At 37.4% G+C, this 23,946-nt stretch overlaps 1 protein-coding gene and 1 pseudogene across 1 annotated transcript; one reads left to right on the plus strand and one right to left on the minus strand.

Moving 5' to 3' along the window:
• Nucleotides 1-15,347: 15,347 nt before the first annotated feature.
• On the plus strand, nt 15,348-19,751 carry LOC113311066 (nudix hydrolase 10-like). The gene is made up of 9 exons (XM_026559914.1): nt 15,348-15,799; nt 16,892-17,115; nt 17,252-17,317; nt 17,464-17,601; nt 17,827-17,904; nt 18,001-18,051; nt 18,142-18,176; nt 18,997-19,105; nt 19,431-19,751. Exons 1-9 carry the CDS (start codon nt 15,640-15,642, stop codon nt 19,641-19,643), a joined length of 1,074 nt encoding a protein of 357 aa, XP_026415699.1. The 5' UTR covers nt 15,348-15,639; the 3' UTR covers nt 19,644-19,751.
• A 500-nt stretch (nt 19,752-20,251) lies between these two features.
• LOC113311914 lies at nt 20,252-21,110 on the minus strand (annotated as a pseudogene).
• Between the last annotated feature and the right edge of the window lie 2,836 nt (nt 21,111-23,946).

Raw genomic sequence — 23,946 nt, forward strand, 5'->3', positions numbered from 1 at the left:
TGAGAAGCACTCAGCATCCTCAAAACGGTACCTGAAATAAAATTCTAACACACAAAAAGAGTCAAAAGGAAAAATAAATCCAAAAACAAAATAAAAATACTCTACAAAAATAAAATAAAAAGTTAACTATTTACATAATCAAAAATACTAATCACAATATTTCACAACCGCTCCCCGGCAGCGGCGCCAAAAATTGATGGGATATGGGAAAACCCTATATGTGATAACCGCAATCGTATGGTGTCTAACTAGTAGACAGAGGCAAGTACGGGTCGAACCCACAGGGAGCGGTGGAAATACTGATAACTAATATTTCTAATCGACGAACCAAACAAGAAATGAATTTCTGGGATTTTTAAAAATGAAAATGAAATAATAAAAATTAAAGTAAAGTAATAAAGTGAACTCGCAGAGTGAGAGAAGGTAACCAGGGTTTATAATATCCACGACTATTTCTATTCAATTACTGAAAGGAAACATAACTCCTGGATATTTGTCTATTGTTTGTTCTATCGACATCACCTATTATAAGTATTAGAGTCGCAAATATCGCAGGGACACCCTAAGCATGGCATATCAAAAGACTAAACCAAAGCATACACCATCAAATTGCGTTAGCGAGAAAATTATGCGAAGCTAAATTTAGGTCACAAATGATGCCTGGATATTCTAAGCATACCCCATCAAAGGATTTCAACCCAAGTATGAAATATCAAATAATTAGACGAATATATTTGTGTTCCTAACAATTATGCACAAAGTTTATTGTGTATAAACCGGTGAAACAACAACACATATTATCAATAAATCAATAAACTATATGCAAGACTTAATCTATTCAATTCATAATAGTATTTTTCTTAATTTTTATTCAATTCAAAATAGCCTAAAACTCCAAGTGGTTTCTACCATAAACCCTATATATAAAAATCTAGTAACACATGGCTTTCTCAAAAGCCATAAATAAATCAAAGAAAATCACTACCAATCGAAATGGAGTTGGAAAAACGAAAGAACGCAAACCCAAACGCAAAACCTTCTCCCCTTCACAGATCTATAGCCGCCCCTGGTCGTCGTCTCCTTTCCCGTCTCTGTTCAGTTCTCCCAGTTTCGGCTCCAGAGGCCGACCTCCTTTCTCTTTCTCGAATGAAAATATATTAGTGGTGTGAGAAGTCAGACCTAGCAAATCTCTGCCAAGGCCCAGTCCACCACTGGTCCATTAGTAGCGTAACTAGCTCCACTACGTGCCTCCCTCCGGCTACAGCATCACATTCTCCACCGAGTGTACCCATCTCAGCCAACACCATTGGTCTGGTTAAGACCAAAACTCTCATTCAATCTCCACCTTCCACTGCCTGCAACCATTCTTTGCTGCCAGTTATTAAACTGAATACTGAGAGCTGTTGATGTTGTTCCATCCAAACCCTTTGCAACGAGCTGCTTGAAGCGATCCGAAATACTCCACTGAATTTGATGCTCAGATCCATCCACAGCCACCATTAATCAACACAGTTCATCCGACGTAAAACCCTTAATAGCCTTGACACAGTTCAAACAATCAACATCCGCAACATCTTCCAACATGCACATCGCAACTTCTCCATTCTCGGTTCTTAACTCGTTGAGCCATTAACACTGCCAGACCCATTGTTGATCTCCATCTCCTTTCTCAATCTTCGCTACTGCAGTTTCATTCCTCCATCACTGATGTTGTACAATACCAGAAAGTACACCACTAACCCGACCCCAAGATTGGTAAAAGTCCATCATTTCCAGTTTCTTTTCAGCCAAAATTGTACTCGGTTCAGCAACATTTCCATTCGTTCAAGCATCTCTCGGCACCAGTTCAAGAATCCATCATTGATTTCCTACTCCTTTGCCTTCGTTTCGCACACACAGCACTTGCCTTCCAAACCTAGTGAGTGGACCACCAGCTGCTATTTGTGTTGCCTGACCATCCAACTTCATTTTCTGTTTGTCAAATCTCGACTGTCGACACGCACCTGCTGAGAAGCAACTCATTCAGTTTCTATCTTCAATCACGTGCCTTTCCACTGCAAACTTTGTATAACTTCTCCTTGTACTAGCCATCCAACGGCACTCCTCTCCATCTTCGTTCAACCAGTCCATCTTCTTCCATTTGAGTACCAATTCTCTGCATCAATCATCCATCTCGGCTGCAGGCCTGTTAACCACCACTGCCACTAGTTGATACTTATGTTGTAAAAGGCGAGCGCCCGGAGCGCCTTGGCGCCAAAGGCGCACTAAGCTTAGGAGCAGCGCCCGAGGAATTCAGTTCTACACTACTTTCCACGCCAGCGCTTTAGGCGAGAGAGTTAGGCGCTTTTAGCGCCTTGCGGAACTGTTAGGCGCTAGCCTAAGCGCCAAAGGCGCCATTATTCATCATCATCTCTGCCTCCGTTCTTCTCCATCACCTCTGCATCCATTCTTCTTCAACATCTCGACAATATCAATGTCTTCACAAGTATAGTAAGATTTTCCTAAATCTATGATATTAATGGAAACTATGTATATATTCTAAGCCTGCACATGAAACCGACCGGGCCGAGGAACCGTGCTGAAACCGTCAGAACCGGCGCCGCACCGAAGTGTACCGAATGTCCTCCGGCCGGCAACGGTGTTGAAAGTCAGAACCGAGTGATGGTCGGCTAGGCGCACGGTATCAGTCAAAAAGTCGACCGAGCCGAGCCAAAAACACCGAGAATTCACATTAACCGTAGATCTAAATATCTAATCTAATCCTAACCTTAAGCTGTTGATACATATACCTAACCCTAACATATCTCTCTCATTCTCATTAGATCTCTTCTTCTTCTTCCCTGTATCAAAACTTAAAACCCTTCTTCTGAAACCTTAAAAGCAACCAATAACAACACAATCACAATCGTTTTCTTCTTTGTTACTTATTCTTTTCTTTTATATTTCTTTGTTATTTCTCCTTCCTCCTCTTTTTGAATCTTCATCAACGGTACCTGCAGCACCACCATCACCGGCATAGCCACACCACCAGCAATACCACCTGCTACACCACCATTACAGAAGCTGATCTCTTGAAGGAATTAATTTTACCCCTCTTACTGTTTATCTCAATTGTAGTCTTGTACACTAACATCTAAATCTGATTTCATGTCATTGCTTAAAAAAATCAATTTCGACACAACTGAAACCCTAGATTAATTTTTTGCTTAATTTTTTATTTTGATGGTAAAAGCTGATTAATATTTTTGATGAAGTGTGATTACTGTGAAAATATATTTTTATTATTCCTTTGAAACGATGAATCAAATGATTCTTTGATTGTATAAACAGAAGCAGTTGCATAGAATCTGTTAAAACCGCCGTAAAAACCGACACACCGACCGACCTGAGTCGGCTCGGTTGAAAACCGAATTGAAGGATGAACGGCTAGGTACCGGTTTCAGATTTCAAAACCGACCTATGGACGGCTCGGTGGCCGGTTTTGGCCAAATACCGGGTCGACTGGCAGATGTGCAAGCCTAATATATTCTCTTAATCAGAATACAACGATTTTATGGCTAATAGGTGTCAAACATTCAGTCACGTCTTAATTGCAGAGATTTTCATAAATTTGAACTTTTCCTTTCCATATTTGATGGTTGATTGCGACTTGTCATTGATGAATAATAATTTCCATATACTACTAACGTGTAATATTTTCTCATTATCATCGTTATGACTCTGTTTCCATGATGAGAATATATGGACAGTTCATTAACGTGATTGAGGGGATTAGTTGTAGTAATATGGAAACTTAATAAACGTGCAACTTAAACGTGATTGATTACTGCTAACGTTGTATGATCAAAAGATGGTAAGAAAAAATAATATTTAAGAAAATAACTTGATTGATTTTTATTTCCTAATGCAACTGTCAATGACAACATAAAAAGTGCTTCAGTCGCAATATCAATTTCAACAACAATCAATTATAAAAAAATGGAAACACAGTAACAATCAATGATAAAAATATGGAAACATCATTAATATCGAGATAGATGTCATCCTCAATTAGTAATTGAAATATGGAAACTTCGTTAATGGTGAAACAATAATATTGCTACATATAACTTTCATCCTATATGGAAATAATGCATATCAGAGAGATATTATATCACGGCAATATCAGCTCATGGCATGGACAATGCATGATCAAAGTATGGAAACTCTATATAATGCACAACATGTGGAAACAAATATTAATCAAATTATATATGGAAACAAGTAATAATCAAGTTTTAAGGGAATAACGTGATTGTATAGTTGTAAAGGAAATGGTCCAATAGGCATTTCAATGAGGTTTTTTTTTTTTGAAACAAAATTTCAATGAGCTTAATGAGGTCCGACATGCTGCTAATGGTTGATTAAGAGGAATTAGAGACGAGGCAGTATATACGGATTTGAAGAAAGAGCATGAGATTCATTTTAGTTGTCTTTCTTGTTTTTTTTTTCATGTTGATTACCTTTTAGACCTGAAAGTTGATCGAAAACTCATGATCTCTTGTACTTTTCTGAAACAGAAGTCTAAAAGAACACTAATCGTATTAGTGATCGCCTAGGACGCTAGGCGACAGGATTGGCGCCTCGCGTCGCCTAGCGCCTAATACAACACAGCTCAAGCCACAGCAGCGACTCACCTTTTCACGATCTACTCCACTGAAATAGTGCAAGAGTTGCTGTTGTTGAAAGTGCTCGAGCACAAGCTGTAACCCTTTATTTCCAATTGAAAAGAACAGTTGTATGCAAATGTGGTTAGAGTGTTGTCATTCCACTTATATCTCAACTTGTCACGTGCTTGACCAAATTAACAAAGATAGTTCTCTGTTTCCATTAGCAGCAAATGACATATATGCTGCTGATATATAGTATGAAGATACCAGGCCAGCCATATCTTTGTGATTTTCGCCATAAACGCGGTTTAAGCCGTAGCTTAAACATTTATTTCCCGCACGATCGAATTCACTTGTACTTTCTACAAAAGCATTAAAATATTGTCATTAGCCAAATTATTGAGTCCTAACTAATATAGATATGGGTATAAAATGTAGCACTTACGTGCTTATCAACACCCCCACACTTATATTTTTCTAGTCCTCGAGCAAAATAAAGAATTGACCCGTTACACAGCTGGTCATATCATAATAGAGAGTTAGACCCGCTACACAGCTGGTCATAGAAAATATTATACAAAAGACCCGCTACACAGCTGGTCATGACAAATACCATACAAAAGACCCGGATAACCCTAAAAATCATAATGATAATAAATTTTTTTTATGACCCGCTACACAGCTGATCATCTTTTTTTTTAATTATTATAATAGACCCGTTAAACAGCTGGCCATAGCATGCAATATTTTTTTTATATAATGAAAATGCCACTCCCCCACACTTAAACATTACATTTTCCTCAATGGAATTGAGTCATCCAACGTAGAAACTAAGATGGGAAATTCAATCAAACAAATAAAAGATAAAGGAAAGAAAACAAATCTGATGGGTTGACTCCCATGAAGCGAAATAGTATGGGTTGACTCCCATGAAGAAAAATCTTTGTATCCTTGCTTGCGCACATAAAGAACCTCAAACAAGGTGAGGTTGCACCAAAGTAAGCAGCAAAGCATATATATAAAGTCTGAAAAGTTGGGGATCAATCCAACAAATCAGGTCAGCCGCGAATATGAACTTGCAAACACTATAAACCTCCAAAAAGATGTCTAAATCTATTCCCAAAAGAAAACAGTCCTTAAACATAGAATGTAAATTAGTTTCTATTCGGGAAGCACACTCTAAGTCAGGTTCTAAATCAGCTGAAATACATTCGGACGACACATTATCTTCACTAGAAATCATAGGAAGACAATGTCAATAAGCATAGGATCATCGGAATCTGCAAAGTGGGCTAAACAAACTGAGATTGGTTCAAAATCAGTAGTTACCTCACCAGTACCAATTGCCTCCACATCCACATCAGCAATCAGAAAATCACAAGATGGGTCAGCAAAACAGAAGCTCAATGGAGCAACAATATCATGAATAATCGTATCATCACTATCTGCAACTAAGTGACTTATAGGAAACTCGTTATTTGAATAATTAGAAAATATCTCATTATGCACGTCTACTATCTCTAATTCATCAGACTCAACAATAGTATCTTATGTATAAATACGTTCTTCTAATTCATCATTATCAGAATAAATGACGTCTCTAACACAACTCTCGTCCTTTTGAATAGACAAATAATCAGTTAAATGATCATGAGTTGGGTAAGATACAATAGATTCATATATTATATCGGTATCATAATTCCTAAAATCACTTCTAGTGTCAAGTTCATTTTCACCCTCATGATATTGGGGTTGATACTCATCTGAATAACCACCCATAGCGAAATTACGTGGATTCCAAGTTCCATACCTGAGACGATTATAAGCAAGAACTTCCTTATATCGTGACCCATACATGTATTCACCAAGCGTCATATTTGATGAAGTCTCATGAGGATGTGAACTTCTACGCATATATTCTCCAAGTGTCATCTTAGATGACGTCTCCTGAGAAGCACTCAGCATCCTCAAAACGGTACCTGAAATAAAATTCTAACACACAAAAAGAGTCAAAAGGAAAAATAAATCCAAAAACAAAATAAAAATACTGTACAAAAATAAAATAAAAATCTAACTATTTACATAATCAAAAATACTAATCACAATATTTCACAACCGCTCCCCGGCAGCGGCGCCAAAAATTGATGGGATATGGGAAAACCCTATATGTGATAGCCGCAATCGTATGGTGTCTAACTAGTAGACAGAGGCAAGTACGGGTCGAACCCACAGGGAGCGGTGGAAATACTGATAACTAATATTTCTAATCGACGAACCAAACAAGAAATGAATTTCTGGGATTTTTAAAAATGAAAATGAAATAATAAAATTAAAGTAAAGTAATAAAGTGAACTCGCAGAGTGAGAGCAGGTAACCAGGGTTTATAATATCCACGACTATTTCTATTCAATTACTGAAAGGAAACATAACTCCTGGATATTTGTCTATTGTTTGTTCTATCGACATCACCTATTATAAGTATTAGAGTCGCAAATATCGCAGGGACACCCTAAGCATGGCATATCAAAAGACTAAACCAAAGCATACACCATCAAATTGCGTTAGCGAGAAAATTATGCGAAGCTAAATTTAGGTCACAAATGATACCTGGATATTCTAAGCATACCCCATCAAAAGATTTCAACCCAAGTATGAAATATCAAATAATTAGACGAATATATTTGTGTTCCTAACAATTATGCACAAAGGTTATTGTGTATAAACCGGTGAAACAACAACACATATTATCAATAAATCAATAAACTATATGCAAGACTTAATCTATTCAATTCATAATAGTATTTTTCTTAATTTTTATTCAATTCAAAATAGCCTAAAACTCCAAGTGGTTTCTACCATAAACCCTATATATAAAAATCTAGTAACACATGACTTTCTCAAAAGCCATAAATAAATCAAAGAAAATCACTACCAATCGAAATGGAGTTGGAAAAACGAAAGAACGCAAACCCAAACGCAAAACCTTCTCCCCTTCACAGATCTATAGCCGCCCCTGGTCGTCGTCTCCTTTCCCGTCTCTGTTCAGTTCTCCCAGTTTCGGCTCCAGAGGCCGACCTCCTTTTCTCTTTCTCGAATGAAAATATATATCAGTGGTGTGAGAAGTCAGACCTAGCAAATCTCTGCCAAGGCCCAGTCCACCACTGGTCCATTAGTAGCGTAACTAGCTCCACTACGTGCCTCCCTCCGGCTACAGCATCACATTCTCCACCGAGTGTACCCATCTCAGCCAACACCATTGGTCTGGTTAAGACCAAAACTCTCATTCAATCTCCACCTTCCACTGCCTGCAACCATTCTTTGCTGCCAGTTATTAAACTGAATACTGAGAGCTGTTGATGTTGTTCCATCCAAACCCTTTGCAACGAGCTGCTTGAAGCGATCCGAAATACTCCACTGAATTTGATGCTCAGATCCATCCACAGCCACCATTAATCAACACAGTTCATCCGACGTAAAACCCTTAATAGCCTTGACACAGTTCAAACAATCAACATCCGCAACATCTTCCAACATGCACATCGCAACTTCTCCATTCTCGGTTCTTAACTCGTTGAGCCATTAACACTGCCAGACCCATTGTTGATCTCCATCTCCTTTCTCAATCTTCGCTACTGCAGTTTCATTCCTCCATCACCGATGTTGTACAATACCAGAAAGTACACCACTAACCCGACCCCAAGATTGGTAAAAGTCCATCATTTCCAGTTTCTTTTCAGCCAAAATTGTACTCGGTTCAGCAACATTTCCATTCGTTCAAGCATCTCTCGGCACCAGTTCAAGAATCCATCATTGATTTCCTACTCCTTTGCCTTCGTTTCGCACACACAGCACTTGCCTTCCAAACCTAGTGAGTGGACCACCAGCTGCTATTTGTGTTGCCTGACCATCCAACTTCATTTTCTGTTTGTCAAATCTCGACTGTCGACACGCACCTGCTGAGAAGCAACTCATTCAGTTTCTATCTTCAATCACGTGCCTTTCCACTGCAAACTTTGTATAACTTCTCCTTGTACTAGCCATCCAACGGCACTCCTCTCCATCTTCGTTCAACCAGTCCATCTTCTTCCATTTGAGTACCAATTCTCTGCATCAATCATCCATCTCGGCTGCAGGCCTGTTAACCACCACTGCCACTAGTTGATACTTATGTTGTAAAAGGCGAGCGCCCGGAGCGCCTTGGCGCCAAAGGCGCACTAAGCTTAGGAGCAGCGCCCGAGGAATTCAGTTCTACACTACTTTCCACGCCAGCGCTTTAGGCGAGAGAGTTAGGCGCTTTTAGCGCCTTGCGGAACTGTTAGGCGCTAGCCTAAGCGCCAAAGGCGCCATTATTCATCATCATCTCTGCCTCCGTTCTTCTCCATCACCTCTGCATCCATTCTTCTTCAACATCTCGACAATATCAATGTCTTCACAAGTATAGTAAGATTTTCCTAAATTATGATATTAATGGAAACTATGTATATATTCTAGGCATGCACATGAAACCGACCGGGCCGAGGAACCGTGCTGAAACCGCCAGAACCGGCGCCGCACCGAAGTGTACCGAATGTCCTCCGGCCGGCAACGGTGTTGAAAGTCAGAACCAAGTGATGGTCGGCTAGGCGCACGGTATCAGTCAAAAAGTCGACCGAGCCGAGCCAAAAACACCGAGAATTCACATTAACCGTAGATCTAAATATCTAATCTAATCCTAACCTTAAGCTGTTGATACATATACATAACCCTAACATATCTCTCTCATTCTCATTCGATCTCTTCTTCTTCCCTGTATCAAAACTTAAAACCCTTCTTCTGAAACCCTAAAAGCAACCAACAACAACACAATCACAATCGTTTTCTTCTTCGTTACTTATTCTTTTCTTTTATATTTCTTTGTTATTTCTCCTTCCTCCTCTTTTTGAATCTTCATCAACGGTACCTGCAGCACCACCATCACCGGCATAGCCACACCACCAGCAATACCACATGCTACACCACCATTACAGAAGCTGATCTCTTGAAGGAATTAATTTTACCCCTCTTACTGTTTATCTCAATTGTAATCTTGTATACTAACATCTAAATCTGATTTCATGTCATTGCTTAAAAAAATTTCGACACAACTGAAACCCTAGATTCATTTTTTGCTTAATTTGTTTATTTTGATGGTAAAAGTTGATTAGTATTTTTGATGAAGTGTGATTACTGTGAAAATATATTGTTATTATTCCTTTGAAACGATGAATCAAATGATTCTTTGATTGTATAAACAGAAGTATTTGCATAGAATCTGTTAAAACCGCCGTAAAAACTGACACACCGACCGACCTGAGTCGGCTCGGTTAAAAACCGAATTGAAGGATGAACGGCTCGGTACCGGTTTCAGATTTCAAAACCGACCTATGGACGGATTGGTGGCCGGTGTTGGCCAAAAACCGGGCCGACCGGCCGATGTGCAAGCCTAATATATTCTCTTAATCAGAATACAAAGATTTTATGGCTAATTAGGTGTCAAACATTCAGTCACATCTTAATTGCAGAGATTTTCCTAAATTTGAACTTTTCCTTTCCATATTTGATGGTTGATTGCGGTGTTGACTTCTCATTGATGAATAATAATTTCCATATACTACTAACGTGTAATATTTTCTCATTATCATCGTTATGACTCTTTTTCCGTGATGAGAATATATGGAAAGTTCATTAACGTGATTGATGGTATTAGTTGTAGTAATATGGGAACTTAATAAACGTACAACTTAAACGTGATTGATTACTGCTAACATTGTATGATCAAAAGATGGTAAGAAAAAACTTGATTGATTTTTATTTCCTAATGCAACTGTCAATGACAACATAAAAAGTACTTCAGTCGCAATATCAATTTCAGCAACAATCAATTATAAAAAAAATGGAAACACAGTAACAATCAATGATAAAAATATGGAAACATCATTAATATCGAGATAGATGTCATCCTCAATTAGTAATTGAAATATGGAAACTTCGTTAATGGTGAGACAATAATATTGCTACATATAACTTTCATCCTATATGGAAATAATGCATATCAGAAAGATATTATATCACGGCAATATCAGCTCATGGCATGGACAATGCATGATCAAAGTATGGAAACTCTATATAATGCACAATATGTGGAAACATATATTAATCAAGTTATATATGGAAACAGATAATAATCAAGTTTTAAAGGAATAACGTGATTGTATAGTTGTAAAGGAAGATGGTCCAATAGGCATTTCAATGAGGTTCTTTTTTTTGAAACAAAATTTCAATGAGCTTAATGAGGTCCAGCATGCTGCTAATGGTTGATTAAGAGGAATTAGAGACGAGGCAGTATATACGGATTTGAAGAAAGAGCATGAGATTCATTTTAGTTGTATTTCTTGTTTTTTTCATGTTGATTACCTTTTAGACCTGAAAGTTGATCGAAAACTCATGATCTCTTGGGACTGAGTACTTTTCTGAAACAGAAGTCTAAAAGAACACTAATCGTATTAGTGATCGCCTAGGACGCTAGGCGACAGGCTTGGCGCCTAGCGCCTCATACAACATAGGTTGATACGAGTCTCGACCATGAGCAATCACCCATTTCTTCTCTCATCGAACACAACTCAAGCCACAGCAGCGACTCATCTTCTTACGATCTACTCTACTGAAATAGTGCAAGAGCCGCTGTTGTTGAAAGTGCTCGAACTCAAGCTGTAACCCTTTCTTTCCAATTGAAAAGAACAGTTGTATGCAAATGTGTTTAGAGTGTTGTCATTCCACTTATATCTCAACTTGTCACGTGCTTGACCAAATTAACAAAGATAGTTCTCTGTTTCCATTAGCAGCAGCTGACATATATGCTGCTGATATATAGTATGAAGATACCAGGCCAGCCATATCTTTGTGATTTTCGCCATAAACGCGATTTAAGCCGAAGCTTAAACATTTATTTCCCACACGATCGAATTCACTTGTATTTTCTACAAAAGCATTAAAATATTGTCACTAGCCAAATTATTGAGTCCGAGCTAATATAAATATGGGTATAAAATGTAACACTTACGTGCTTATCATTTTACAAGTCCATGGTGTAGTAGCCAGAGGCCATTTCCCAAGGGTGTTCCTCTTTATACCCCCAAAAATACTAATGGTACCCTTTTATCCGTGTACCCGTACAACTTATCTACCTACTCCATCCGATCTGTAAAATATTTATACCCCTGAACAGAGCAATTGAAACACAGACCCAATTCTGTTGTTGTTGTAAACCCTAGGGTTAATTTCCGCGAAAAAAAAAGGTCAGTTTTCGATGAGGTTTATGCAGCATAAGGTGGATTTATTGATGGAGGTAAGAATTTAACTCAAATAAGGTTTATTAACAGTTAGATTAAATGGTATAAACAATTATGGGGTCGTTGAAGTAACCTCTCATCCATATTTATGTTCCTAATGTCATTCACGTCTGATTTTCCTTACCCTAAACATTCCTGTCACTAATTTTTTCGTTGATGATTATCATGTGATGGGCTGATTGTAGTCATGTAGGGTACTTCTTTCATGAATTGATAATTAGGACTGAGCACTTAATTAGCAGTTCATGATGTCCATAGTCTTCAATGAGAATAACATTGGATCAACACTCCTTCTGATGATGTTGTCCATAGGATGATATGATCATGACATGCTATTTACGATTGATAGAGAGATCCATCAGCGGAACAGAAAGAGAAATAGTGGTTTTATTTTTTCAGAAAAAGCGATCTATGGGAAAAATGGAAAGAAGACAAGCAGAGATTGTCTAGAAAAACAGGTGCAACTACTTAGCTAGTACAAATTGATGTTTTTAACATCAACTGCAGTCATGTGAAAAAATGAAGGGGTCTTCCAAGTCCTATATACATAAGCTTAGTACTGTTGTTTAACACCCGATAAACGTTCAATTACACTTCGCATTTTCGTTCCCAAGAAGAGAAGAAATTTCAACATAAGCCAACAACAATCAATCCCTACTTTGTTGATGTATTTTTGATAAAGGGATTATGGGGAAATGTGCTTAAGAGCGACGCTCTCTGTTTTGAGCAAAAAGTATGATAAATTGTTACCTATATGGTATTCCATGTTCTTTCATAACATGGTATTTATCTTAGAGGGGGTATGGGTATCAAAATTTTCAAATAATTTAATAATTTTCATGATAATCAATTTTTTTTTGAAGGAAACATATATTTTATTATATTAATCCTCATTAGAAATGAAATGTTGCATAATACAATTAGGTGGAACATCATAAATCCACCATCTGTTTAAAAAGTTTGAAATTGCAAATTGAACCAAGTCATGAGCAATTGAATTTGCGTCTCTAGGAACAGCTAAAAAGCTAACTTCATTGAAATCCTTGACGCGATCATGAATAGAGAGAACAGTGGATCGAATACTCCAAGGAATATCGTTCATGTTCCCTATTATAGCTTTCGGAATCTCCTCAGCATCACCTTCAACAATGATTTTAGAGAATTGTAATCTTCTCGCCAACTGTAGACCAAAACCATATGCTTTAGCTTCTGCCACCGTTGATGAGAAGGAATCAAAACAAAATTCACCATTTCCTAAATGTCTGCCATAAGAATCTCTAGCCACTGCTGTTGCAACTCCTCTACCGTTATTATATGCAACATCTACATTAATCTTAATGTAGAACTGAGGAGGAGGACTGAATTGAATTTTGTCGCTGTAAAATAGTTGAAGGACAAAAATTCAATGCATGGTGTAAGTCGAAAAACTTGAAATTTTCCAAAGCTTTACGAATACAAATTGGAACTGAATGTTGTGTGTTATTGAAGACTTTATCATTCCTCATTTTCCATATATTCCAAAGAATACACGAACCCATATTTAACATTATGCCTTGATCATTCTTTTCTAACCATTGCTGGATAATTTCCATAGATAGAACACCATCCTGGATATCAATTTTTAATGGACTTTCCTGAAATACGACTTTTGAAAATTGACAGGAGAATAAAAGATTATGAACATATTCTTCTTCTGAGTGACAAAGAGGGAATATATTCTGAATATGAGTATTAAATCTAGATAAATTACCATAGACATCCAGCCCATTGTAAAGAACCTTCCATATAAATGTATGTATTTTTGGTTGAGTTTTCATCTTTTTCCAAAAACTTTTCCACGGGAATGAAGAAATAGAAGAACTTGTAGCCACGTTGTCTGCCAAAAGTTTGTAGCAGGATTTCGTAGTGAAAATTCCTGACTTAGTTTTTAACCAAATTAGTTTATCTTCAACAGACTCATCTTGTGGAATATAGATACTTAAGATTGCTTCCACATGATTCTCTGAAAAAGTTGCATTAGAAGTTCCACATTCCATACCCTTTGACCATGTATAAAAAGATCTGAAATCCATTTAACCTGAATTGTCGAATGAGAAAGTCTTGTTGGTCTAAAACCCGGTATATTTGGCACCCAGGGTCATTCCAAATATGGATTGAATTACCTGAACCTATAAACCAACAACAATTATTTATGAAGATCTCTTTAACAGATAACATATCTTTCCATGTTTTTGAATCCCATGGATTCAGATTACAATTCCAAAACGAGAATGTCTGTAAGTATTTGGCATTGTATAGCTTCACCATGTTGCATCAACACTTGTTAAAAACCGCCAGACCAGTTTTGCGACCAAAGAAACATTAACCCTGCTCCATATTTCTTAAACCAAGACCTCCATCTTCCTTGGCTTTTGCCATTTTTTCCCAATTGATAAAATGGCATTTTCTGGTGCTTGTATCATGGCCCCACCAGAAAGATCTCTGAATATGTGAAATCTGATTTGTGACTCTTTTTGGAAGTTTATAGTTCCCATTGAGTAGATAGGGATTGCAGATAACACATTTTTGGATAAAACCGTTCTGCCAGCAGAGTTAACAAAGAAAGACCGATATCCAGAAAGTTTATTTCCAAACTTTGCTACCAAAGGCTCATGTGTTTCAATACTGTAATCAGATTTCAAGGGAAAAGATCCTAAGTACTTTTCATCAACTTCCATTTTCTTAACTCCAAATTTCTGAATAGTTCTCCATCTGTTAAAATAAGAACAACCATTACTGAAGTGTATCGAAGATTTTGAGAAGTTTATAATCTGTCCCGAGAGTGAAGAATAAGTATCCAAAATAGACTTCAATTGCTGCACGTTTGCCTCTGAATTTTTTCCAAAGAAGAACAGATCATCAACAAACATAAGATGACTTATTGAAGGTGTAGTATTATTGAATTTGTATCCAGTGTACAGATTTAATTCTTCAAACCTTGCCATGAGAAGAGACAAGCTTTGAGAACAGATAATGAATAAAGATGGAGATAGGGGGCAATCCTGTCGTAATTCCCTTCCACTTTTAAAGCTTTCATATTGAGCACCATTAACAAGAATCGAAAAAATTGGTGTACATACACAATTCATTATCAGTTTATGAGAATGGCCATGTATACCCATTTAATAGGAGTAACGTTAGTATTTTTAGGGGTATATAAAGGAACGCCCTTCCCAAAGCCTTATCAATTCCAACACAAATAAGATTATCCCCACATTGCCTATTATTCCAAATATACTGAGTGCCTATATATCCTGGATTGGATAAAGTCAGCATCGTCTTGTTTTGGTGGTGGGTTCATTTAGAACCACTGCTCCATTTTACAGGGAGACGCATCTATGACGTGGAAGCAACATTGTTTCTTATTTTTTTCAAAGCATATCGTTTAGAGATTGCTTTTGTGTGTACCATCATCACTTCCAATTTTCAGTTTAGAAAATCTTCAAGAAACAGTGCATATCTCCCCGCTACCAGTAATCTGTCCCGAGAGTGAAGAATAAGTATCCAAAATAACAATACAAGTATAAACTTCTCTAGTTTTCAAATTGCGTAGTCAATTCAAATCAATCTTGACTGTATATTCGATGTTTAAATATCTATACCGATTACCATCTGCATCCGTGCTATTCTCCACGACAAAAAAACTTACTACCGTTTGTTCAAATCCAAGTTTCAGTTTTTCAATCAAACTTTGCAATCTTCGAAAGAACAAGTCTAATTTTGGTGCCCTATTCATTCCCAAAGGTACGTTTCAACTTGCAATCCCATTTCTCTATCTACTTTTCATTTCATTTTGTTCATTTGACAGCTAGTTGTTGCACTTCACCGATCAAATTTTGTAGCTGAAATTCCTGATATATACGTATTTTCAGAAAAAGAGAGTACATTAAAATGTTCAGTATTGTCTAAATTGATCTCTCTATGAGAATACACAAGTTCTACAACTAAGTTAGAAATGCCAGTCAAACAAAACTTGGGATGATAATCATGAATTATGAATTGGATCACAAAACAATAGAAACAATTATTTGGGTATTCTTGATCGAAGTGAGAATGAATTACGTTATAGTTATATCCGTAGAGTGTGTTTTTTATACTGCCTCCACATAGAACAGGTTTAGCACTTCATCGCAACACGTCACCTTTTCTTTCTTTCTTTTTTGATTGAGTTGGCTGTGCGCTCCCTACGCCACCCATGCTTCCTTATCTTTGGCTCTAATACTCAATAAGTAGCGGTACGACATAAATTTTTATATATTGATTGATGAATTATGAACTCAGAGGTTGGTGAGCATCGGTGATAGCGAATGATTTCTTGTTTTACTTATGGTATTTCTACTGATAGTTGTTTAGACATTACTTGAGCTGTAACTTAGCTTTGTTAACCTGGGTTTTGCATGCTGCTGATAGAATTAAATTGGTTTATTTGACCCCTATTGTGCCAGAACTAAAATATTTCAACAGGTTACTCTTTCCTTTACTTGCTTATATCTTTTCTTCTGTGTTGTCCAACCGTGAGTCTGCTGAGGCAGTACTCTTGATGGTTTGGTTTCGTGACAGTTAATTCATGAACATCGTGATCAGTGTCCGTAAACCATGCTCTTTAAGTGCAAGCATTAATTCGCGGCAGGGTCCAGTGTGAAAATAGTAAAAAGTTGTGAATATTCACAGCCGTTTTAGAGCTATATGTTTCAAATCCTCTTGGCCTCTTATACCAAATGCAGAAGGATCCTATTTCACTAAGTCCCATACTTGCACCTAAATAACAACACAAAAGCATGTCAATTTTAATATTAATTGCAATGCATTTGACATCTTTGATTCTTGATTATTCAGATATCCAGGTTAGAGTTGTAAGCCTACTGAACATCAGATCTATGTCAAAATCCGTAGACTCATCATCAGATATGGAGCTAGTTATAACAGAAAACAAAAACCATGAGCTGCTTACTGCAGCTTATGATAACTATGGAGGAGTAACTGTAGAGGTTAAGGATCCATTGGACTCTGAAATATTCCTTTCTCTACATAAAGCTTCAATAAAAGAATGGACACAAAAGGTGGTGGTTACTATGGTCATTTCATTTCGATAGGTCAATGTTTAACTAAATGTGATTTTCTTTCTTCTTCTTTTTGTGTACCATAAAAATCACTGAACATGTTATATTGATGCAAATTGTAGATACTTTATTGCAGGGAAAGAAAGGTGTTTGGATTAAACTGCCAATTGAACATGTAAATCTTGTTGAAGCTGCAGTCAAGGTTGATTATCTTCTCTCAACCAAGCTGTCAGCGACAAAAGTTGATATCCTTTGTGTTTGATTGCTTCCATTGATTCCAGAGTGAGATTTTGTCATTCTTTTCCTAATGTTTCCGGTTTCCACAAACCTGCTATGCTTAATTTTCAGGAGGGGTTTTGGTACCACCATGCCGAACCAACCTACTTAATGCTGGTATATTGGATTCCTGAAACTGTTAATACTCTTCCTTTAAATGCTACACACCGAGTTGGTATTGGTGCTTTTGTAATGAGCGACGAAGGAAAGGTACTTTCATGGTGCAGCTATTTTTAGCTCTTAATAAGTTAATCTGGCTACCCACAAATATAAGTCCCAACCTAGTCACTTGTATGATTGACATTCTCTTTTTGTGCCATAGTCATGATTGCGGAAAGACATACAATGAAAATGATCATCTGACTGTTTTCTAGAGGATTAATTTTGTTAAAATTACTAAGTTCTTTTATGTTTGCTTATCTCATTTGATGGTAGGTGTTAGTAGTACAGGAAAAAAGTGGGAAATTGAGGGGTTCTGGTGTCTGGAAATATCCAACTGGAGTTGTTGATGAGGTACTCCACACAGCATTGAGTTCTTATTCTTATTATATCCATCTTATTTATATTGTAAGCTTGCAACCTTTTACTAATAATCATTTTTATCGACAGGGTGAGGATATATGTACGGCAGCTGTTAGGGAAGTAAAGGAAGAAACAGGAGTGTGTATTTCTGTAAAAGTTTCTCTTAATTTGCGATGTTTGAATAGTGAATAGATTGATTTATGTCTAAGTTCTGTTTTTTATGTTCAGATTGACTCAGAATTTGTGGAAGTTCTGGCGTTCAGGTAGGTGTCTATATCCAAAAAAAATATTACTTGCAATTGCAAATACAAAATGGTATACCTATATCTTGCTCGAAACAGTAGAGCTCATTTTGATGCTTGTGATCCATAATAATACCTCTCCTTTGATCCGTTCTTCCATAACTCAAAAAACTTTGACCTACTTTCTAAGCATAACCTCGCTCTTCCTATATGATTGCAGTTCACTTCATCATTCTTTTCCTGTATTTTACATATGCAATTCCATTGCTGCTGTTGTTATTCTAATTTTTGGGTTAGCACTTAGCAGACACTTAATGAGATAGTTTTTAGCGACTCATGAGTGAATATGACATATTGATTCTACTTATTTGAATCACAATCCCGTAATATAAAATTGAACTATTTAATTCGAAGTTTTGATTGGTATGTATTTGTTTACCAACCTAAAACTGCTTTCAGAAAATATAAAATATTTATGTTTCATTTAAGAGCCTCATCAAAAAGACTAAATGAAGTAATGATGCAAAATTCAATGTGATCAAAATTCAAAAGATCCAAGTTATGGCCTGTTGCATTATGTATCGCTGTTGGGCAGGACCTCACTGTCCATTAAAAATAGTCAAGTAATGTTGACATGACTCTGTGTGTCCACCAATCATCATGTCAAATCTTTATATCAACTAATTAGAATAAAGCACGGATTCGTAATATATATAGTAGATATGTTTTTCTTTCCTTTTCTTCTATCTTTCCTGAATTTATAGGCGTACTTCATATTGTCTTATTGCTCTCACCTTCCAATTGTGAAAGTTCTTAAACTCTTAATTGCTTAAATTTACAGGCAAAGCCACAAGGCATTCTTTGAAAAATCAGATTTATTCTTTGTGTGCATGATGCGGCCCCTCTCATTTGACATCGAGAAACAAGACCATGAAATTGAGGCTGCACAGGTAATGGCTCGTCAAATTAACCTAAAAGAAATCTCTAAATAAAATTCAAGAAAAAGCTAGACTTTACATCTATAAGAATTAGTATTCTAAAGAGAACTGAGCAAACTAAAATATACGTGTTCAAATCTTCCCACTCTTCTGTCTGTTAAAGCTAACTTAGGGAGATGCACAGGGGATTGATTATTTCTGGTGACTGGTTTGCTTGATCTCTTAGGGATGAGAGAAAATCGTCAACCCAGAAATGAAATGAAACCAAAAACATAGTAGAAAGCACTGTAAACTGATCAAACTGATGGAAATTCGTCATTGTTGCTATTTTTAACAGTGGATGAGTTTCGAGGAATATGCCGCCCAACCTTTTATCCAAAAAAGCGACATGTTCAAGAATATTGTGGAAATCTGCTTGAAGAAGAAAGGTAGCGGGTATTATAGCGGATTATCCCCAGTTTCAACAAAATCAAGTTTCTCCAATAGAGAGAGCTTCTTGTATTTAAATAAACGGGATCTGAATAGAACAAGTAATGATAACGAACCCTAGAAAAGCAACATCTCTACTTCTTAATATACTAATTTACAACCTGTCCGGATGCAAGGGTACATTATATTTTCTGTGGCAATTTTATTCTCAATTCCGATGTATTTCTTTGTTTCTAACTTGCGTGAACACTGCCAAAATAAGATAATCGAAATCAGACAATTTGAATTTGCTGTACAATTGAATTTAAGTGTTATGGTCCTGCTACTTGCTGTTTTTGTGATGAAGATGAAACTGCAGCTCACCTTTTTCTACCTCAGATTTGTCAGTGAGATTTGGTAAACATTTAACTAAAGTGTTTCACTGATAAGAAAAAAGTCGTTCCAACGTAAGCAAAAGTAAAAGATAACAGAAGCTGAAGGATATAAGCAGTATTAAAGACAAACACTTAGAAACTGAAACTTAACAAGCCAGACATCTGAGTATGTTTTTAAACACCACTCTCTACCATCTTGCCACCGCCTGTCAAGCACCCAGGTTTGCATCTGAATGCCTGCTAAAACAAAGACAAAACAAGCGAGAAGACTGCAATGATAACAGATCAAAGCACACCACAAACAACGATTATATAAAAACATAAGCCTCCTAATGAAAAAAGGATAGTTCCTTCCTACGACTGCTGTTCTCAACATCACCCCTCTACCCAAGCGCACACTTCATTTCTTCTTGGCAGCAGACTTGGTGACCTTGGCACCTGATGGGTCTTTCTTCTCAACTTCCTTAATAACACCAACAGCAACTGTCTGCCTCATGTCCCTCACAGCGAATCGTCCAAGAGGTGGGTACTGAGAGAAGGTCTCCACAACCATGGGCTTGGTTGGAAGCATCTTTAATAATACCAGCATCACCATTCTTCAAGAACTTAGGCTCCTTCTCAAGCTCCTTTCCAGATCGCCTATCGATCTTGGTGAGGATTTCGGCAAACTTAACAGCAATGTGAGAAGTGTGACAGTAAAGATACTCGGAAACTTAATTATACAAACAAGATTGTATTTGAAACTAGTTATACCTTGTTACAGCAGCAGGTCATCTGCTTGACACCAAGCGTGAAAGCAAGAAGGGCGTGCTCACGAGTCTGGCCATCCTTGGAGATACCAGCCTCAAAACCTCCAGTGGTGGAGTCAGGACGGCACAATCGGCCTGAGAGGTACCAGTAATCATGTTCTTAATAAAGTCACGATGTCCTGGAGCATCAATAACTGTGCAGTAGTACTTGGTGGTCTCAAACTTCCACAAGGCAATATCAATGGTAATACCACGCTCACGTTCAGCCTTAAGCTTGTCAAGAACCCATGCGTACTTGAATGACCTCTTGTTCATCTCAGCAGCCTCTTTCTCGAACCTCTCGATCACACGCTTGTCAATACCTCCAAGCTTGTAGATCAAGTGACCAGTGGTGGTCGACTTCCCAGAGTCGACATGTCCAATGACAACAATGTTGATGTGAACCTTCTCCTTACCCATATTGAGTTATTAACAATAAACTGCAGTATCCCATCAGAAGAACCATATAATAGAATAAGTGACATCTCTTAGAATCAAAAGAGATACAATTTCCAAGAAAGAAAAACTGAAACAGCAAACACGAAGAACTCTCTGTGATAAGAAAGGCACATAAGAGACATGCCAGTGGTTTTCATATTGGTGAATAGGTTTGCATAACATCACAACTAAATATCATGGTAAATTGGAAGTAAAAAGAGGAACATGAACAGACACAAAAAAAAAAAAAAACAAGAAAAACAAGACGCAGAACAGTTCCGATGTGTGACAATCTTATACAAAATCAGCATGATCAAGCATGAATTAATAATATAATGAAAACAGACCAGCACTGACTATCAAATTCGGCAAAATCCAAGATACAAGTACAGATACATATGAATCTACGAGAACTGATTAACGAAATTGAATAAATCAGCCACGAACATGATAACACTGTTCTATATGATCTATCTCTCGGTGTAATTCGATTTAACATTGTAGGTACACATTTCATTTTCCGCCACGTGCCCACAAAGACACACGTGGAGGACATACGGCTAAGGGCATCAAGATATGATATCACGCGTGGACAGTCAAGAGTCACTTTATCCTATTCCTAGAAAGATCTAAGATCTACGACTGGGGATAGTTGATTAATGATTTTTCGTGGGTTGTAATGAGGTTCAAACTCTCGGACTTGTGAAGATTAAATTTAATTATATACAAAATTATTAACAATGTGTGCGAGAGGTAACCAAGACACTAGATTCCACTATTATGCAAAATTGAATGATAAATATTTCAAAACTCTATTCAATTCATAAGTCCTCTTTTATCTTTAATTCACTATCAATCATACAGATTCTCAAACATTATTTGTAAACCTTAAGCATAGATTATCAGAGATTAAACCAAGCATAACCTATCAAACTGAATAACAAATAATTAAGACAATCATTCAAACAATTTAAAACTCTGCAAAAGCAGCGATTAGGTGAATTATATAATTAAATGAAATAGTTACCCATTTATGTTGCGTGAATAGCTTCCTCCATTGCCTTGGTTACGAGGGATTTAGCTCATCATAGTAAAAATGCTCTCAAAATAATTTATTATGGCTCAAAAATGGTTTACAAATGATGAGAATATGAGAAATACAATAAAACCAGAGACCTACGACCCTCAGTGACAAAATAAGACTGCTGCAGCTGTGTCGCAAACACTGTGGAAAATAAGACTGCCTGTTGTACGACCCACAGGTGTGAGTCGTTATTACTGTAGAAAAATGACTGCTGTTGCAGGTCCGTTCTTCGTGTTCTTCATGTTCATCAGCAGCAGCAGCAGCAGAAACCGAGTTTGGGAAAACTCGAATTTCTTCTTCTCTGGCTCTCCTCAGCCCCCCAGACTCTCGACTCTTCTAAAATCTTTAGCCTTGTATTTATAGTGTTTTAGAACAAAAATATCCGACCATAACACCGTATAATTTCCCATGAATCCCGTCATTGCTCGCTGCCCATATTTAACAATAATTTCCATTTTTGGCCTCTACACACGTAAACTTTGATCCTGCATGCTCTAGTTAACCTTCTCCACGTCTCCGAAGTCATCGAACTCCTCCAAAACACTCCATGCATGGCAAACACACAATCAAACTCGTGTTACAGGACACGTTGCTCTGTTTTGAGCTCATGACTCAAACCAGGATTTCCAGCCAATTCCGATCGAATCCGATGCCCACAATGTGTTCGTTATCCCATATCACAACTTCCCACCAAATTCCAGCGATTGAATCGCACTAAAACACCTTCATTTTCTCGATCACAAATCTACCAGTTTTGAATATATTTTTCCCGCCAAAAAGTTGTTTTTGAATTTAAAGAGAAGATGGATGCCCCTTAACCAGAGCTTGGGTGCGAATAGCAATTGGGTGGAAATAGTAATTTTTGGGTGGAAATAGTAATTTTTCTGGGTTCCTCCGGGACATTTCTGGGACGTTTCCGGTGCATTTCTGGGGCGCTTCCGGCATACTTTCAGGGTACTTCCGGTTCACTGTTTACAGAGGTCCAAATGCCACATATTCAGTCACTTTCGCCGCAAAACCTTATTTTTCCAAAAACACCTACAAATAAATAAAATACCATCATAAGTACAAAAATGGGTACTAACAATATATACAATTGGGCTATATTAGACACATAAATGCGTCTATCAATAGTCAGACTAACGCAGACAAGACAGGGGCAGAAGACAACTGTCTACCGCAGACAGACATCTCAACTACCCGCATTAAATACCCTCAAACAGCATTCGCGTTAGTCAGTCTGTATTGGAAGCGCAGATAATACTGCGTATCCAGACAGAACACGCAGATGCAGCCGAGAACACGAAGACTTTTGCGTGAGTGGCACAAAACACAAGAGGATAAGGTTATAACGGGCTTCAGAAGTGGACCCCACGTAACCTCCCTATAAATACCCCTCTCTCCCAAGTGAAGAAGGAGGCGGAAAAATATTGAGAGGAGAATAGGAGAGAGACAGAGAGATAGAGAAAGTGTAAGTGAAGTTCCTCCTGCTACACAGGCTTATGTTGGTCTCAAAGTCATTCGACTATTTCTGTAACCTTCATACATATAATGAAAAACCCAAACCCGTAGACAGAGATCTGAGTGATGAATCATATAAGTTAATCGTTTCATCTATATTCATGCATTTATACTTTATATGTTCAATTCGATACTTATGATATATCATGTTCGTACATTTTATACTTCATCCACTATTTATCTTATTGTATGAGCCAAGAACAATGATTGTGGTTGATG

Source organism: Papaver somniferum, chromosome 9, assembly GCF_003573695.1.
Source record: "Papaver somniferum cultivar HN1 chromosome 9, ASM357369v1, whole genome shotgun sequence".
Taxonomy (NCBI): domain Eukaryota; kingdom Viridiplantae; phylum Streptophyta; class Magnoliopsida; order Ranunculales; family Papaveraceae; genus Papaver; species Papaver somniferum.

Excerpts from the sequence above, each read along its gene's own strand:
- LOC113311066 (XM_026559914.1), top strand. The coding sequence starts at position 15,640 with ATGTTTAAATATCTATACCGATTACCATCTGCATCCGTGCTATTCTCC. Across the intron at positions 15,800-16,891 it reads TGCCCTATTCATTCCCAAAG|ATATCCAGGTTAGAGTTGTA; the intron begins GTACGTTTCAAC and ends TTGATTATTCAG. Across the intron at positions 17,905-18,000 it reads CAACTGGAGTTGTTGATGAG|GGTGAGGATATATGTACGGC; the intron begins GTACTCCACACA and ends TTTTATCGACAG.